The following is a 19,541-nucleotide window of genomic DNA, read 5'->3' on the forward strand; positions in this document are numbered from 1 at the left end:
ATAAGTGTACACACCTGGCATGTAACATATACAGATAATATCAAGTTATTGTTAGTGGTCTTACATAACTTGCAATTATGAAGAAATCACTGGGATTTTGTTGATTAAAATATATGAAACTATATTTAGACAGTCTATCCAGATTTACATTCATAAATAAAACAAATCAGAAATGTTATTGTACAACAAACCTATATACATACTGTGGTGAAAATGGTGGTTTAATAATCAATCTTTATTCTCATGACTGGGGAGACTGTATGTGTGCAGTTGCTTAAGATCATCTCCAGTTTGTAGCAATGCACACACATATTAAAACATTTTCATTCAAGGCTGGTCATCACCAGGTGTTACTAAATGAGGCGTGAATATTTTGAAAAAATACAGCAGCCTCACTGTTCCTTCTGCTTATCTATATCCTACACTCACACTTTCAAAACAAGGTTAGTGCTTTCTCTTCAGTAACTTTCCACTGACGCATAGAACACAGTCATCTCTCATACACAGAAATTTGCATAGTAGAAAAACGTAATATGCAATTACAGATCCCTAATATATGATAATATTCAAAATAGGTTTCTACAATAAATGCATATGCATATTTTGAAAATGTGACAATGCCCCCACCAGCAGCCTCCGTTTGGCGACAGTGGCATCCATGTGGATTTTGTTTGTTTTGTCTTTCATTTCGACATGCTTTATGTTTTGGTTTAGTGACACCCCTCACACAGGTGGTGTGGATTTCCATCTCATTTGCCATGCCACCTGTGTGTCATTATTTCTTTCCTTAAGAATTTTTATGGCATTTAGCTGAGGCTTTTATCCAAAGCGACTTACAATTATGACTGAAAAGAACTTCAGCAATTGAGGGTTAAGGGCCTTGCTCAGGGGCCCCAATAGTAATGAAATGTCACTGGTGGGACTTGAACTGTCAATCTTCAAATTGCAAGTTGACTACCTTAACCACTGAGCTACCACTGCCTTTGGGTAAAAGCCCCTTTTCATTGTAACCACTGCATCAGTTACTGTTACTTTGGGTTTCTTTTATGATTATTTGGAGTTTTCCTTTGTTTTCATTAAAGCCTTAGTTCAAAACTGCTTCCTCCTTTTTTTTGCATGATCTTGGCCCGTGACAGAGCACCAAATCTATAGCTATTATTTACAACTTTGAAGGTTAGACCCATACTGAACTTACATCTGTCCTTCTTAGTATATCTGGAAATATTTCTACCCATCTTCTCAGTCACTGACTTTAGCCTGTCTGCCATTCTTCTGCTGAAATTCTCAGGTTCAGATTGGGAAAACTTTGTGCATGACCTAGTCAACCTTGTGGCGTCATGCGGAAGTTGAGAAGTCCCACATGTATCTGTTCAACAGAAGTAGGGACAGAGAAAAATCTTAATCTTATCATTTGCCTCTCAAAGTTACAATATAGTGACTGAGATTATAATATATTTGATACAGACTATATTTTATTTAATGTTATACTTTATATACAACATATACAGTACACTGTAATATATTGCTATAATGTATCAGTGTCTTTGATGCACAACTAATGTAAAATTAACTACAAAGATGTTTTCCCTTCTTTTAATATTTAAATTATGAAAAAGTCTTAAATTGGATTCAGTCTTGTCTTGGACTTGCCCACAGCCATTCTCAGTCTTGACTCAACTACTACATAGTTGGTCTTGACTTGGACTCGGCACTAATGTTCTTGACTACAACACTATTATATTATTGCATTAAATTATTAACACAGATAGGATCATGTTATGATGACAGAGCTTGGGTTTGTTCATTCACATAGCATAGGTTGATTTTAATTAAACTGAATGAATATGATGTGGCAGTTGGAAAACAATTTGTAAAGCTTGATCCAATTAGCTATGGCAGATAATTAAGCAATAACACAAGACAGGGTGCATCTCATCAGTGGATATCTGTATGCCTCCAGGTCTGCAGGCATAGCACTGAAGGCGATACATTTAAAGCCATTGTACACTCAAATTAAGTTACACTCAAATTAAGTTACACTCAAATTAAGTTACTCATGAGCTGCTCCCTCTCAGACTTTTTTTATAACAGTGCACCAGAATTGTCCCTGTAGCTGCACATATTACTGGTGTCATTAAAGGAATGCCACATGGTGTGCTTCTATTTCTGTTGAATGTTAACATCAGCCAACTGTTCTTTATTTATTTTAAATACACAACTCAAATATTTTAGTAGACCAAGAACAACTCAGAACAGTATTGCACAGCCATGCAAGGCCTGCCACCTGTTTTATCATGTATTCATGATAAAAGCCTCTTCATATCACTTTTAGCAAAATGTTGTTACTCGTGGAGCTTTTAATGTAACATCCTGAGCTCCTTTAAATGACTCTGTTTTCATAGGATATTATAATCCCATTGTGATGTACATTGTCTATCATTACATATAACCACAAAGTGTTGTAACATGATTGGTCGCATAAATGAATGAAATGTGAATGAATCCTAACTAACAGTAAACAAATAAACCTACATACACAAAACACAAATAGTTGTTTAAAAGGTGAAATCTCCAAGCATGTGATCTGTTCCATTTGCACAAAGGTTGTTAATATCATTAAAGACACAATTATTTTCCTCTTGTATAATAAAATTGTAGTAATTTCTTTGCCAGGGTAATTAGTCACAGCTAAAGCTTTGTACAGTTGGTAGCCTCTTCTCTGCCTCTTCCTCTCTAGCTCACACAACAGAGTCCAAGGCTGAAAGTGATCAGCAGCATATGGGAAAATGTACATCTGAGTTAATGGTTTCCTGAAAGAAATGTGAAGAGAATACATGCTACCATGTAAAAGAAAGTACTTTTAGCATTTGTGCACGTGTGTGTGTATTAATGTTATGCATTCAGATCAGCATTGAAGCTGTATGGCTGAGATCGTAAATCTCTTGCTGGGATGTCATCTTACCTTTCACTGTCACTTGCTGGCTGGATCAAGGGCAAAGATGATGTACAATATAATGAGCACTGGCTGTGTTGTGACAGCATAGTCTCATTATGATGTTATTGCTATCACCACAAAAGAATTTGAAGCCTTAGGCTGTTTTATAGGGGACAAATCAATTAAATGATTCTGAATCTTGAAACGAACATGTGAATTAATGTTTTGAAGATAACATGGTTGCATGGCATGTTCATTGCATATGAAACCTGCGGACAACCCCCCATTTGACTTTTAAATGCAAATCATTTATCTCCATAGTTACCTTTGGTGTTTAATATATTGTGCTTCTTTTGTTTTTGGCCAATTATCAACCTCCCTTGATTATTTCATATACATGCACTGAATGTGTAAAATCTCTCAACAGTATGGTTCCAAGAAACATTGCAGGTAGACTTGTAAGGTTTAAGTTGGCTTTCTTCAGCCCTTTCCTTCCTTATGTGTCTTCAAAAAAAACCCAAAAAACGTGTGCCTTTCTGCAGAAAAGGTATGAAGCTGTAGTACTGAAGATGATTTATGAGAAAAGTACAGTTGTTCTCCAGTAAATAAACCTATCAATGAATGGAGGGAGTGGTGGTAAGCTTCATTGTTATTGCGCTGTCATCTGTGATGCAGCAATAACAAAGCAAAGCCCATAATGGGAAAATCTAAGTTTCTTAATGTTCAGATTCTCAAATATTCTTCATTTGCTGCCTGGGAAGAGAGCTCCTTTTCTGGAGATAACAAAACCCTCACTGCATAATTACCTCAATTCAGGTCACCTTGGGCTTTGTTGAAATACTCTGTGGTGGAGACATTCGACATAATGAGATCCAGGGGTAAAGGACACTTTTTGGTAACATTCCCCACACTTTGCATAATCATTTTACAGACCTTTATTAATGAGATATTCATGACAGCTTCAAAATCCCCCTCAGAACAGATACATTCATATGTCATAGCTGAAGGCTCTTATTCTGTGTCAAATTGATTCTGTTATGTGAAGTCTGGGGTCAGGATGGAGCTCTCTCTTTTTTATTCGGCATATTCCTTTTCTTACTCTTCTATCTCTCTCTTCTGTTCTAGCATTTAAAGACAGTGGGAATGTGGAGTTCAGTGCACCAGTCAACAGAACATATGTGTTCACTGACCCATCTTCACCAGTTGTTTTGGTGATCCACTGATATGACGTATTGATAGTGGTATTATGCCAATACAGAACTCATTTGAATTATCATCATTATTTTATTTTTCCAGTTTGAGTACAAATGAGAAATTACATAAAAACATTGAGAAACAACTAAATGCAATTTGAAACATCAGTGTGGCAATATTAAATATGCTAAATGCAGGCTATATGTAGCACTCTCTCTCTCTCTCTCTCTCTCTCTCTCTCTCTCTCTCTCTCTCTGTTACTCTCTCTCTTTCACACACACACACACACACACACACACACACACACACACACACACACACACTAAATAAATAAATAAATAATTTGAAGAAGTACAAATGAACAGAAACTGATAAGTACTTGTAATACTTGGTATCAACTAATGCTTTATAATGAAAAATAGCTGTTTTATATAACAGTATTGTGCACTCTTTGATGTTATGGATATAGACAGAACTGTGTAGGCACTACCCACATATTGATATAAAGGATAATTTTGTCATATTATGTCATTTGCAATAATAGACAACCTCACTTAAAATTATTTTAACCACAATACCTAATATCTAAAATATGCTGTTGATTTGAATATAGAAGGTAGTATAAAGACTACTCTCTCAGTATACCCTTATAGAAATGACAAAAATTCCATGGGATCCACTGGTAGACCTTCATGACACATTAAATTGTTGGAGGTACTTGGTGATACTAATAATAGATTAATATTCAATTTGCTCTATTCAGAAACTCACATATAGAAAAAGAGAAGAAGAGAGAGATAGAGAAAGAAAGAGAGAAACTCCTGAAAATCCAGTCCTTTTTTTTTTTAAATATAAAATCCAGTATTATAGAGGATTACATGGAGCAATACCATATTTACCTCAGAAGAACAGTAACAATAACACTTTATATACTGCAATTACCTGAAACCCCATCAAACCAATCCATTCAAATAATAATTTATTAATTTCCTTGTTATCTCCTGAACCCAGGACATAACACAAATTTCTTATTTGCCATTTTAATGATGCATTAAGGTATGTTAATTGAAAGAATTTCCCTTATACAATCTTGGAATTATTGCACTTCATAGACTCAAAGAAAGCCCAAAGTGAGTTTCCAGGTTTGTTTTTGCAAGAATCAAAGGCAGAGTGTATAAACTGGTTGTAATGAGTTTATTGATGGAGCTTGGAGATCAAAAGCACTGCAAACAGCTGTGTGGAAATGCTCAAACCTCAGATTCCAGGCTTGAGATCCTGCCCCATGTCAAGGGTACATCTGGGCTGCTGGCCCTGTGAACCACCCTGCCCGCTGGAATAGGAAGTAGATTGTTATCTTGCATGTGTGTGGCAGCCCTGTATCCCCCATACACAGTGTCACTTGGGTGCCATATGCAGGGGAAGATGTTACACAGTTCGGCTGGTCCGTATGGCAACGTGCTCTGGTAGGCTGGCAGGTCTGGGTAGGAGTACTGTCTGTGCAGTAGGCTGGTGGCTCTCCTCACAGCTGCTGAATTGTGAAATACTGCCTCCCTGTAGGAGGGCAGCCGGGTAGACTGGGAGTGCCTCAGCTTCTGGCCTTTTCTAGGGTGCCGACGGAATGGATGAAGATAAATGTTGTCCATGGGCAAGGGGTAACACATGTTGTTTCTCTGTCTTCTACACATCTCTGTGTAAGGGAACAGATCTGGCAGGTTAGCTTGGGAGGGAGCTGCGACAGTGGGTCTGTCATCCGGAAACCTCACCCTGTCTGGGCCCCAGGTGGCCTTGAGGAAGGAGGGCCTGCGATGGAGCTTCCTCTTCCCTATCAGGGGTACGTCATCCAGAACTGGCTCCACGTAGGTCTTAACGCAGGAATTACAGGTAGTGTCTCCTGGCCGATAGGGGCTTTCTATGGATGGGGAAGGAGCATGCGCTTGGGCAAAGTGGCTGGCTCTGAGTTCTGCCAGGCATATTGTCTGGTTTTTATAATCATGTATCCCTCTAAGATCCATGGACTCCACCAGAGCACTACGGGACCTCTTCTTCCGTCTGGAGCCATCAGAGGGGCGGCAGGACTCCTGGTACTCTGCGTAGATGTCTGGTACCTGCAGGTCTCTATATGGAATGAAGGGGGAGCCCAGGTGGGCTGACTTTTGGGAATGAGGCTCATGCATGGCCAAATGAGGAGTGCTGATGCTGGATATGGGAAACATCCCATTATATATGCTCGCTGACCTGGAGGGAAGGGTGTAGCGTAGTGGAGTGGGCCGTGTTATCAGTCTGTTGCTAGGTGGATGTGGCAGGCTGGTAATGTTTGCATAATGCCGTGTAAACGGGTGAGTCAGTGAGCCCTGCCCATGGACCGAATGGGTTTCCGTGAGGTTTGTAATGTAGGACAAGTGACCAGGGACCGTCTCAGTGGTGGTCACCTGTGGGTTGCGGGCTGGCAGATTACCCCCCTGCCGGCTCCAGTGCTCAATGGTCTTTGTGGCATTGTCAAGAGAATTCTCCACCTTCGCTGAGGAGACAATGTCTTTGGCTGTCTGCAGCATTTTCAGCATGTTGGCCTGGGCATAGTTTGTTGTGATGTCAGGATTCTGTATGTTGCCAGATATTCCCACATCCTCAACACCATTAAAGCAACTATATATACCCTGAGACAGAAAAAGACAAAATATACAGTTTTTTCCTATGGATATGTATAGAATATTTATTATATATATTTGTTATATATTGCCTATGATAACAGAGAACAATTTAAAAAAATATAAACTGTCCTCTACAAGTTGTAGGATGAGAAGTCAAATTTGTATGTTTAAACTCTTTGAATTAAAGATTTTTTTTTCATTATTATTATTATTTTTTTTCATTATGACATTCCATATTTTGCTTACATACTCAAAAGGTAGACACCAAAGATATATACAAGGCTAAAACTTATGTTATGGAAAAAGTAATACTTTTTTGTCAAATAAAATATTTCAAACACACATATATAATACTATGTTTTTTTTGTTATTGAAAGTCAAAATGTTACTCACACTGGTTCTACCAACGTTGTGAATTCACCTTATTCCAACACTCTTTTAGAACTAAAAGGCCTTTGTTTTATTGAAAGTTGTTTTACTCTCCCTACAACATAAGCAATTACCAAAACATGTTGTAGCAGTCAGGCTGGACAGCCTAAGGTCATCTGACCTGATGTGTACTTTGATAAGGCAATACTTTATTTCACCAATTATTTTAGGCTCCAATTAGAATCAATCTGGATATGAAATTGCTAATCCTTTTAATAGCAGATGAGTATTTTACATTGTTAATACACCCCCACCCCCCCAAGTAAAAGTTAGTAAAAAGGTTGGGGAAGTAATATTGCAGTACATGTGTGGTGTCAACCTACCCTGCTTATGGCCAGGAGGAAGTCTAAGTGCTCAGATTTGTGCATAGAGTGTCTGAGCTTCCAGTATAAGAGATGCTCCCAAGCAAAGACAAGCAGACTCAGGCCCATAGCCACCAGCAGCATGTAGAAGACGCCTGCCATGTTGTCTATGTCCAGCTTGGAACTCATCACCTCATTCTTCTCATTCTGGCATATTCCAGATAGCCACACAGTTTCCAGTCTCTGTGTGTCACCTTTTAAGAGCAAAAACCAGAGCCAAAAAGCAATGTAGATTATATTTTCTAGCAAACATTTCACAAGTTATACACCAGATGTGCCAGTTTTTCTTATTAAACATGTTATTACATGACTGAAAGTTCATATCCTCCTCTTACTTTTTTTTCATAATATATATGAAAATGATCATTTGTATACTTTGCAAACCCAGTGAAAAGGAACATACTGCAGTAGTACATTCAATAAGCATGGAGTCTATGTATCACGACATTTGTCTTTCAAGCAGTGCTAAACACTACACTCTATACCAACTAATCTAAAAAGAGAAACCTCACAATGCATGAGCTTTATGAACTTTCAGGCCATTGGTGGAGTTATAGAGAGACTGAGGGAGAGGACTGTGACAGTGTCCATGCCACAAAAAAGAGGATATTAACTGTGGACAAGATTCAGTCCCCTGATGGTGATTTACCATCGCCTAGGAACTGGAGAAGAGCCAGGTCTATGGGGCGCTTCCAGCGGGAATCCTTCTGCAGTGCGATACCGTAGCCTGTAGTAGCAAACACCTTCCCACTGCCAATGGTCACCAGCTTGCAGCCCTCGTCTTTGCCAGCCATGTAATTAAGCACTGCAGCATCATATATGAAGGCATCCAACTTCCTGCAGCAAAGACAGTGACAAAATTACACATAGGGTAGTTATGTAAAACAAATGATCATTTGGCCATTTGTTTTATACTATAGTAGGCTATTGAAGATGACCAGCTGCCTTAGAATGTTCTAATTCACCATCACAGAACAAACCCTGTTTTGAGACTGTTGAGCGCCTCTTCCACTCCTTTCTGGTTGTATTTGATCATGTGGGTGTGCATGTCGGGGTAATTGCTGCGAATGTTCCTCTCTGTGCTGCCGTTTGGGACTGTGCCGAAACGAAAAGGTGGGTAATGCTCCTGGGGCTTCTGGAACTGCAAGAAAAGACCGTGTGAGTTCATCAAGTTTTTAGCGTCTCACTGTTACTGTATTTATTTTTCACAAACTTTTACAAATTGTTACTCAGCTTATACAAAATATTTAAGAATACAACTACTTCATTATTTTTTACCATTTGAGAAATCTTAATATGCTTTTTCTTAAAGTGTATGACACGTTATAAAAAATGTGGCACCATATGTTTAATTTAAATGACTTAAGGACAAACACCTGGTAAATAGTGTCATCATTGTTACTGTAAGTGCTTTAATTGTGAAGAACATTTTTTTAAATTTAATTAAAATATATATATTGCAGATGTACCGCATACAAGATAACAAAATATCCCCCAAAATATACAAACATATACCATAAACCAAGATATCCAGCAAAATATTACAAAATATACCAGATACCAAAATATCCTCCAAAATATAACATATTTACCAACACAATAAGCTATGCCAGTGCAAAATTCTTCAATTCGTGGTAGTGGACTCTGTCTTTTGGAGTCTATTGTATGTTATTAATATGGCTGATCTACACAGGAGAGAATTTGATATTGCCAGTGGAGGAACAGGACAATCTGGCAAACTATGACAACACTAGTTTATAGTGGAAACATGATGGAATGGAACCATAGTGGAGGCATAAAACAAATTCCCCTGGGCTCTTGCATGACCTTGTAAGTCCAGTGAAGAAAATGAGCCTTAATGTAGCATTCAAGCAACTTGCTGTTGGCTTTATATTTTCTTTCACATATCTCTAACGAATGGATTGCTGGCAGATCTTCCCCCACATTTGCTACAGTACAATATATTTCACAGGCACAAGGCTAAAGGGAAGTATTTCTGCTCCATTTCTACTTCTACATTGCATGGTCTGGGTATTTCTTTCCAAAGATATCTCTAATCCCTGTGAGAAGTGAGGAACCAGAAGAGATTTTTACGTTCAGTCCTGTTTTACTTTAAAAAACAGTGGCTGTTAAAGACACATGCACTAATACAACTATGCATCACTGGTGCCAAATCTATGAATCCGCCTCCTGGGGCTTATTCCGTTTTGTATCTGTGAGTGATGAATCTGTTGCCTTCCCTCCCCGGAGGTCCTGCTCTTTTCTCTTTGCATAATTTTATGGTGTTTTGTGACTAATATAATTTTTCCAGTCTGAATTACCATGAAGAATAAAGCTGTGAAATACCAGTGTTTAAAGCAGATATTAAGAGAAATTATTTAAAATGCCTAAGCATGACATTTACCTTACACCTTTTTTCCAACGAAACTTACAATTATGACAGAATAAATTTTTAACACCTGAGAGTTAAGGGCCTTGCTCAGGGGCCCCACAGTGGGGCTTGAACTGGCAAGCTTCTGATTACTAATCAAATAACCACTGAGCCACCACTTATACTTAGATACTTATCTGTACATGAAATATCAGTTTGTGTCAGTATATGTTAACATGCAACATAAAACTTTAGGGAAAGTTGGAAAACTGGAACATTGACTCTTCAGCAAATGCTAGTTTTCTTACCTTTTTGTCACTGAGTCCAGAGACGGTGTCAATATACTGCTCTTGGATCATAAAGGCAGCTAAATTGGCAGTATAACTAGCTAGGAAGATAACAGCAAAGAAAGCCCACACTAGGACCATGATTTTGCTGGTTGTGCCTTTAGGGTTTTCTATAGGTACAGAATTATTGAAGACGATCCCCCACAAGAGCCACACTGACTTGCCAATAGTAAAGGTAGGACCACCTGGGGCTGTGGAGAGAGGGGAAATGGTTGTGGGATCTTTGCTAACCACATGGGCTGATTTCCCAGATACAATTAAAATTAGTCTTTGACTAAACTGTAGTGACAAAACTGAATTACCATTGGAAATTCCTTTTCATCTACCCTTAGGTTTATTCTGGGTCTGGGAAACTGGAGTTACATGTATAACTAAATCGCATGTCCAAAATTGTAATAGAAGAACATAAATGTCCTTTTAGTGTCATCCTCCATAGTATGAAGGGTCTGGAGGCCTCATGGAGTATAGATATTTGAGCAAAATGGCTACTTGATTAGACTGGCTAATTGACTTGACATAATATAAATTCTACACCTCATCTCACTGAATGGTCAATAAACACTTCAAATATTCTGAATAATCAGTCTAATGCAGTAAGTCCAATTTGCAACTCTGGTAAAATCTTCCTCTATAAACATGATTTATTTCCTTATCAAGGACTGCCAGGCCAAACAATCAATCAAAGTATAATGAGGAAATTGACAATCATTAATTAAATTTAAAAAGGTTTATTTTTGGTGCAGGAGACAAATATCTACCCTGTCATCTCAGTATATAAACTGGTTAGACTGGCCTATCTGAAGAATCCACACTCACCTTTGGCACTGACTAGGCTACGGTTGTACCCAATGGGACTGAAGTACTCAAACACAAACACCGTGACGGCCACCACAGTTAGGCACATAACAAACATCATGACCCATACTGCTGGACTGTAAGGTTCTGAAAGGAGAGATGGATATACACTTCGATAATAATACAATGTGACAGCATGAACACTTGAAATAACAGATGAGATATAAAGTATAGTACCAACAAAAAGTTTTTTTTATCTCAAAGAGCAATTTTCAAGGGCCCTGAAAGTATGCTTTTTTTTGGTGTTTTGATTTATTTAGGTTAGTGCTAATTTATTCTTTAATGTAACTGCACACTGATCAAAACTTCCATTAGAAATGTTTGGCACTGCTTCTAAGTCTGTGTAACTGCTGAGAGTTTCCCCACCTAGAAATGCAGATGGAGAGACAGTGCCATTGCTCCTGGCCACCATGACACTAATCCCAGTCTCCACAAATGGCACTGAAAAGTCGATGATCTCTGAACGCTCCTCATTAATTGTCAGTGAGCCAATGGCCATATCCGCACGCTTGTAGAAGACCTGCGGACAATAGGAAAGAATTATTAACATGATAATTAGTTGAAGACTTTTTTTCTCATCTGGTTACAGATTCTTCACAAGTGCATGAATTGTTTATGGAACAAACATTAGGTCTGTATTAGCAAGATTTTACCACCCAGAATCTGCATTACACATGTAGTCAGCATTGCTAGAAACGGTCCCCAAGAAGGAAACACCTGACAACCTCAAAATGTTATGTAATCCTGATTTAGCTCTGTTCATTACAGGATCCTCCTCAAGGAACGAGATGTATTTAAAACATTATGAATCATGGATGCCTGCTATCTTTAAAAGCTGGTGGCACAGTATGTGAGGAGATGCAGGTGGTAGATATGACGAAGACACCAGCAGCTGTGGAACACACTTAACCAGCAGATCAAGTGACACTACACACGGCAGGGGATGACAGGATGAATAATGTCAAGATTGCATTTAAATTCAGTTCCCTCTGTGAACACATCTAATGTGAACACTATGAACACATCTAATGTGAACACTATGAACACATCTAATGTGAACACTATGAACACATCTAATGACACAAGCTATCTCACATAAAATAATTAGACATTTTAAGCACAATTACATTAAAGAAAGAAAGTGGGGCGTGAGTAGACTTCATCTGAGGTTGTTGTCACAGTTTTGGGTAACAGATTTTAATCTCAATAATCTCAATATTTTCAAAACTAATTCATCTAAATTCTGGCAAGGATTCAACAGCCATTTTATGTGTGTATATCTAGGCTCTCATACCTCCCCGATCATGCCATTCCAGGTGCCTCGAACCAGCTTCCCATGTTTCCCATTGGTGACCAGGTAGAGGTCATAGGAGAACTTGATGGTGCGTGAAAGCTTCTTGAGAATGTCGATGCAGAAGCCCTTGCAGCACAGCTTGGTGTAGGGCTCCGAGCGACCCAGCACACTGCACACAGAGGTGGGAAACACTGGCTGCTTTCACCATGCCTTATTAATCTGGAGTGGGAAATTCTTGCCTATTGCAATCTTGATCAAATCCATATGTTTTCACCATCCTTAAAAATTAGAGTTAATGAAATGGATAGCCGTAATCAAAGACCTGCAAATAGCTGACGGATATTTTAATTTTTGTGGGTAAAAACAGGGTAAATAGGCAAATATTGTGAGAGCCAGAACTATCTGTGCTGGTTTAATAGGATCAGCAGCTGGCATTGTGCAAAGACAGTAAGTCACGGAAAGAACATAAAAAATGCAGACAGTAAACCAGCTACTATATTTAAAGTCCTGTGTGAACCCTTACCTGTCTCCCTTCTGTGTTCTCGCAAAGATGACCTGCTCTAATATATAATACTTGCTAAATATTTTCCATACTAGTACTTTGAATTACACTCATTCATACTTAGCAATTATAGAACATTGCGTGGGGGAAATGATTTGTGGTAATTGCCCCCTCTTTTATAATGACTCAAAATCTAGACCCTGGCTTCTTTCTTTTGCCTGCAAGTCTTCACAGCAAATGTTTCTAAGAACACATCTAAACCCAGTGATGGGCTTCCATTTAGCTATTATGTCAAGGGAGCATGCATCATAGAAACCCGTGGAGCAACGATGATGCATCCGCTCTAACCTTCCCTAGAACCCCTGCTTAATGAGCTGGGGGGGGGGGGGGGAGAGGAGGCCAGGGTGCATGTGAGGCTTGGGCAGCGTCCACAACAAAGAGACATAAATGGAGTGTTTGGAAAGATGAGAGTCTCTGTGTGCAAGCAGCCCAGACAGAACATAAACAAGCTTGTCCCCTGCCCCCCAGTCTCACCACCTGTATGGAGTGCTCCAGCTTTTGGGTTAAGTGAGCTGTGAATTGTGGCTGAGTTGTTTAATCAGTCAAGGGCGTGTGTGAAATAATACACACACACAGCCTGCATATACTTGGCAAAGCAGACATCAATGATCTGAATTTGCCTCCATATGTATCACATAATAAATATGGGTAAAATAAAATGTCTGGTTAACAAATATTGTAAATATTGTAGAGCATGGTGCTAATAACACAAAGGTCATGGGTTCAATTCCCAGGGAGCACATGTACTGTCATACTGATAAATATGTAATTCACTCTGGATAATAGTGTCTGCCAAATAATGTACAATGTAAATACATTAACAGCAATGTTTCCAGTCTGCCAAAAGACTATCAAAACCTCGGTTTCAATTAAAACTTTAGCTGAGAGATTCCAAAACTTACCTCACAGCAGCATCAATTAGCATGGAGGTGTGTGACTGCCTGCGGCAATAACGTCATCATTACTGTTATTGATCTTCCTGCCCCTTTCAGCCATCCTGTCTTCCCTGAGGGGTGATTACTCCACTCTCTGATTTATTTACATGCTCTCCCCTCAGTGTGCTTTCATAATGAGCATGTCATCTCTCCCCTGAGGCCCAGAGGTTCTTCTCACACACCGCATGCTTCCTCCGCTCTGCTCACCCAGTCCATGCTTGTTTCCCATGGGGGCAAGCGACTTTCCCAACATCACTATTTCCGTGTTCATGGAGTTCATGGAAATATGCTGGTAGCAGGGGACTTCTTTATGAGCTGTGACTGAAACTAATGGCTGTGCCAGTTTTTAATTGTACAGCTCAGGGCAGGTTGCTCAACCTGAAATAATGCTTGCACGGTAGCAAGATAATCCTTAACAATAATAAGCCCTGGGTAAACTTAAGTCTTCAATTCAATGAGTCTCTGTTTAGGTTTTGAATCCAATTAGTAAATGCAGATGAGGTCTTATTGTTGAAAATCACCTGAGAGCTGATTTTGAGAAGTCGGTTATAGAAAGCCTCAGGTAATACAGAATATTTAATCTCATTTCTATTTTAAATGATATTTTCTAAAATAATACATAATCACAATAATTTTTTACTTCCACACTATTGCATATAGTGTCAGGTACATTACTGTAAAAGAAATGTAAATACTTTAGCTGCAGTAGGCACAGACTCTCCAGTGAACTAGTCACTCCTTATAATTAATCATTTTCATTGTCACATGAACTTCATTTGCTTCATACCTTTCATGGCTGACAGCACAACACATAAAAAGCCCAGTTAATTGGAAGTGGCATTATTTGTATCAAACATGTTACATTCAGTGTTGTCTTCTGAATATGCATTCACCAACAACTTTTTAAAATCAGAGAATATCCACAGAATCCAGATAGAAATGCCACATTTAGAGTCCACTCTAGTCGTTCCTAGCTATCTTTTGCACATAATCTACGTAGCCAAACAAGAGCCATAACATTTTCAGGATCACTACTATCTACTAAACCTGCATCTGGTGCATCTGGTGTCTTGCAAGGCAAATTTATTTTTGTTGCAGAAACTAATCCTCAATAAAGAGCATATATATTTTAAACCACCCCATTCTGTACTTGAGGAACTGTTTTCATAAAGTGGTCACATCGGCTGGTCCCTGGTGCTAGAATTACTTTCAAAGCCACTATGAGTCATACAGTGACCTATAAGGGGACTAAAAATGGCTTACGCTTCTGTCCTGTTGGCCTGTCGGCGACAGGGCACGGTGTTGCGCACACATGTGCCCGTGGAGGCATCAACGCTTTCCACAATGACGAAGGGCCGCTCCTCCAGCGTAGCCACGGTGAGATGACGGTTATCAGACACGGGCTCCAGGAAGCTGCCATAGCGTGGCCAAACTGGGTAGCGCATGTGCAGAATCCCTGCCTCATAGCTCCCTACCTGGATAGACATTGAGAGAATTAGATGCTTTATGTTTAGAGATAAAATAGGAAGTTATTTTGAAATATAGACAAGATCTGACAAATGAAACGACAAAATTCTTTAGGTGAATGGCAGTGAACTGGCCCTGGATGTAGTGTACATTAGTTCCACACCGAATATATCATTTGCTCTTCAATGTGATTCAATTTAATAGTGCCATTCTGTCAGGTACAGTGTGCTATAAAAAGTCACGAAAGTCTTATCATGTTACTCGCATTCAGGATGCTAAATTGTCACTGAACTTGAGGATGTTTCTTTCCTGAAATAAATCTCACTAGCCTGCGGAATTTCTCTCAAGGAGGATGTTAGGTGACCCTAACTAGTCAGAAGGCTGTAAACTGATGTGAAGCTGAGGGTTTCCTTTTGGATCGTATGTACCGAGCTGGAAGAGAGACAGAGAAAAGCCCCATTATCAAGAGAGCAAACAGCTGGTTCACACCAGCTTTAGCCTCCCTTGGGAGACTGCTACACTACAGCATTTACACAAGCTTCCCAGGGCTCCCTCTGTCACAGCCGGTGCTCTAGGTCCCCTGGGACTGGAGGGGCCAGAGCACCATGCAGGATTTGTTGGCTTTTTCATTTGTTTGTTCATTGTTTGTTTTAATAACTGAACAAATGGCTTAACATCGGAATTCCTGGATTCCAATAGACAACACAATGTATTTCAGTGTACATGCCATATCCAATTACTGCCTCAAGGATTCAACTTAAACTTGGTGTATAAACTTTATTTATAAACTTAGATTATGGTATCTAGGATTTTGTGCCTGATTGTCTAGCAGCTATAATAATCTCATAATGTAAGCATTCTCTGTACAATGAATAGAAAAAGAAAAAACAGTTCAACCAATTATGTGTCTGGCATTGTACACCTGATTTAAATGCAGCAGAGGAAAATTTGTTCCGGCCGGCGATAGTCCCTATCATTGTAATCCATGTTTGTGTCTGGTATTAGCAGCACAGACTAGCAACCATGATAAGCCTCAACAGTAGGGATTTATTCAGCTATCATTCATAAACATCGGCAGTGCAAACAGATCCAATCTTTTGGCTTTCAGGTGTGGGTAATGAGACAGGCCTGCAGCATAATAATGGTAGTTGTGTCATTTGAACTGTAAATAATTACTACCAGGTGGATGGCTATCCCAAGTATCAGACACTAGAAGATTCTTGTTCCATACAAATATTCTAATGAAGTAGACAGATGTGCTTTAAATTGAGCAGTATTATAGCTCTTACTCACAGGATGACTCCAGGGTCATGATGTAGCTGTGGAGTAATGTAATCTTTTATTCATGCCATTTGGGAGAGTTTGTGATAGAGCCTGAAACATGCATTTCTGCAGTAAAAGTGATGGATAGAATAAAAAGAATCTAACTGAATATCACAAGAAAGCTGTGAATAAAAAATAATATGCTATTTACGCTCAGGAAGAAATGTTGTTGGGCTCCTTCTTCAAGGAGGGGTGTCTCAATATCATCCGTCCAAGTGTTTCAGAAGCATCAGAGCAGCAGCATGTTCAAGCTTTCAGTTTAACCAACATGCAGGTAATGCATGTCAGTTCAAGTAACAAGTCAGTCTCTAACGTATTCCTTGATACAAAGTAAATGTAATTCTTTTTGCATCAAACTGTGGTGTCAGTTCTACTATTTTCATCATTTACCTGCTGATCCGTGGAGTGGACAGTACATTTAGTTGCCAGTCAAAGTGTGAACGATCAAGGCACTACAGAAAAAAAGCAATTTCTAACATATCAGTTGTTATGCAGCATTGAATCATTCAGCTAATGAGAGCAGGGCCCCAGCAGCATGCGGGAGAGACATGGCACTGTGAGTGTCAATGGGAACCAAGGGAGGCTACACTGTGGGGACAACAGAGATGAGATGTTATGTCCCACAGGTAGTGGTGGAGGTTGGAGGTGAAAGATGTGACTTTTTCTTTGTAATATCCTACCGCTGCTGACCTGTAAAGCATTTTTAGTATGTCTGTGTGGCCTCGGGATGACATCCTGCTCATTCCCATTATTTTATCCCCTCAACCACCTCAAGGAGGCTCTGACTGACCACAGCTTTTTTTTTTCCCCCCTATTTATATCCACATCTGGTCTTGCAGTGAGGTGCTGTTAGCACACTGCCAGGTTCTCTCCACATGGCTCCATCAGAAGGCATCATAGCCATGAGGGTCTGACTAAGTGAGGGCAAGGGGATTGTTTTAGAGAGCAAACTATAATTGCATCATCTGCTGTTGCTGAAAGTGACAAATGATTTGTTTCTGAGTAGGTTTGAGAATTCCTGTAGTGGGCATTGTGTGTGCGTCTGTGTTTGCTGTATTTTGTGCCCTTGAAATAATCTTTGAAAGACATCCAGAATGCTATTAAGTGTTAACATGTTTGAGTTTTCGATGACAAAGGGTAAGATATGCATTAGCTATTAAATTAATAGCCCATAAAACAGAGACTAGACTGTGAGTTTCAGTAATTCCATGGAAGCAGTTGGATTTAGGGATATAAAATGAAAATGGAAAGACACAGCATTTATGAGACTAATTCAAGAGGTTCTAACATTTATGATCCTGAAAACCATATTTAATGGTATACAGCAAATCTCAATCATGGTAATATGCATAGAGCTCTGATCTATGTCAATATCATTCTGCATTAGAATATGTGAGTATTAGAGAATTGAACATTGCAGCTCAGTCAACAACCATTTATGATGCTGGATGTATTGTCCTATTATCTGATACCAGTGCGGCAAGAGTATACAGTAGGACATTTATCCCAGCAGGCCAAAATCTGTAACCTTATAAGAGTTTGAAGTGCATTTACTTTTTTGTTTGTTTTTGCACACTACTGTTTATTGATAAAAGTGCACTTGTTTTCTAATGTTGCAACATTCAGAGATTATGGATAATGTGAGGCTATCTCTCTTTTGAACAAATGGTTTTACCTTGTCCCAGTGTCTCTCCCGGTCCAAAGCAATGATCACCATGGAGGGGTTTGTGAGATAACCATCAGGGTTGAAGGAGAGGTCTCTGTGCTCCCATGTTACATTAAGCATATGCCTACAAAATAATTGGATAGCATGAAGAGTGCTATAGGTCCTGTCAAACAAACAAGGATTTTTATAAGAATTCATGCACACCATTTTTTGCATGCCAATTTTTACATTTATAGGTCCAGTACAAACATCCTGTCCCATAAATTATAAAAATAGTCAATGTTTTATAGCACAAATCAAGAATGAATATATATCCACACCAAATAATAAAAAGACCCGAGATACAAGGAGTATGTAAAGTTTAACCCAGCAACATTTGATTTTACTGCATTTAAAAAAAAAAAATCCTTAAATGGCTGACAACTCCGTTCATGACTTGAATGTCATTTGGAGTTGCTTTGTTTTGAAGAACTTTGAGAAGTTTAAATCTGAGAGGTCATAGTGGAGCAGCAGGCAAAGGATACTGCCATGAACAGTATATGTAAGCTGATAAACCTTGTCACAGTTATTGAGCCCTTCAGTATTGAGACTGTACCAGTAATTTGCTAATTTAAGTCAGTTCAGACAAAATGACTCAATAACAATAGACTGCAAAATTGAAATGTGCTTTTGGAGGATAGAAATAGGGCTAGGCTATGACAGCCAAGAGGTCTGGAAACATTATGGATGGAAAGCCAATCACTCATGTGTCTCTGAAACGCTTGATCACAGAAAGTCTGGGGAAGTATCTGGAACAGTTTTTAATGGTGCTCCTGGGTGCTCCCAGGTGAAAAGCCGATTTACCCAGGAAATCTGGAGAATATCTGAAATTCATTATAAAAAGTAAAGACAAAAAGCACAAAAATTGTATAAATCTCAGTCTTATGGCTGTAAACTTTATAGAGAAAAAAATGTTTCTAGGTGAACCTCCATCTCATTTAAAAAATACCTGTATGTAAACATGAGTGTAGTTCTCTGATTTGATTAAATGCCATTTCACAAATCAGGAAGGGGAAACAATTTAAAGATTAAATTAAAGACTAAATTAAAGATTTCTTAAAAAATATGGTAGTCTGATTGATATGTCTTGTAATTCCAGAACTATAGCATCGCA

The 19,541-nt window shown here is 39.0% G+C and overlaps 1 protein-coding gene across 2 annotated transcripts in view; it reads right to left on the minus strand.

Annotated features, from left to right (window-relative positions):
- Positions 1-4,421: 4,421 nt before the first annotated feature.
- The window catches only part of grin2cb (glutamate receptor, ionotropic, N-methyl D-aspartate 2Cb), a 37,293-nt gene continuing 22,173 nt past the window's right edge, over positions 4,422-19,541 (minus strand). For both annotated transcript variants that reach the window (XM_035533226.1, XM_027013328.2), the window contains exons 4-13: positions 18,398-18,512; positions 15,196-15,407; positions 12,436-12,604; positions 11,508-11,661; positions 11,103-11,228; positions 10,248-10,477; positions 8,549-8,709; positions 8,218-8,405; positions 7,530-7,762; positions 4,422-6,783 (exon numbers count right to left, since the gene is read on the minus strand). In XM_035533226.1, the coding sequence (XP_035389119.1) occupies positions 5,377-6,783; positions 7,530-7,762; positions 8,218-8,405; positions 8,549-8,709; positions 10,248-10,477; positions 11,103-11,228; positions 11,508-11,661; positions 12,436-12,604; positions 15,196-15,407; positions 18,398-18,512 (2,995 nt within the window). In that variant the 3' untranslated portion in view covers positions 4,422-5,376. The remainder of the gene's footprint in view (positions 6,784-7,529; positions 7,763-8,217; positions 8,406-8,548; positions 8,710-10,247; positions 10,478-11,102; positions 11,229-11,507; positions 11,662-12,435; positions 12,605-15,195; positions 15,408-18,397; positions 18,513-19,541) is intronic.

Source organism: Electrophorus electricus, chromosome 14 (genome assembly GCF_013358815.1).
Source record: "Electrophorus electricus isolate fEleEle1 chromosome 14, fEleEle1.pri, whole genome shotgun sequence".
Classification (NCBI taxonomy): domain Eukaryota; kingdom Metazoa; phylum Chordata; class Actinopteri; order Gymnotiformes; family Gymnotidae; genus Electrophorus; species Electrophorus electricus.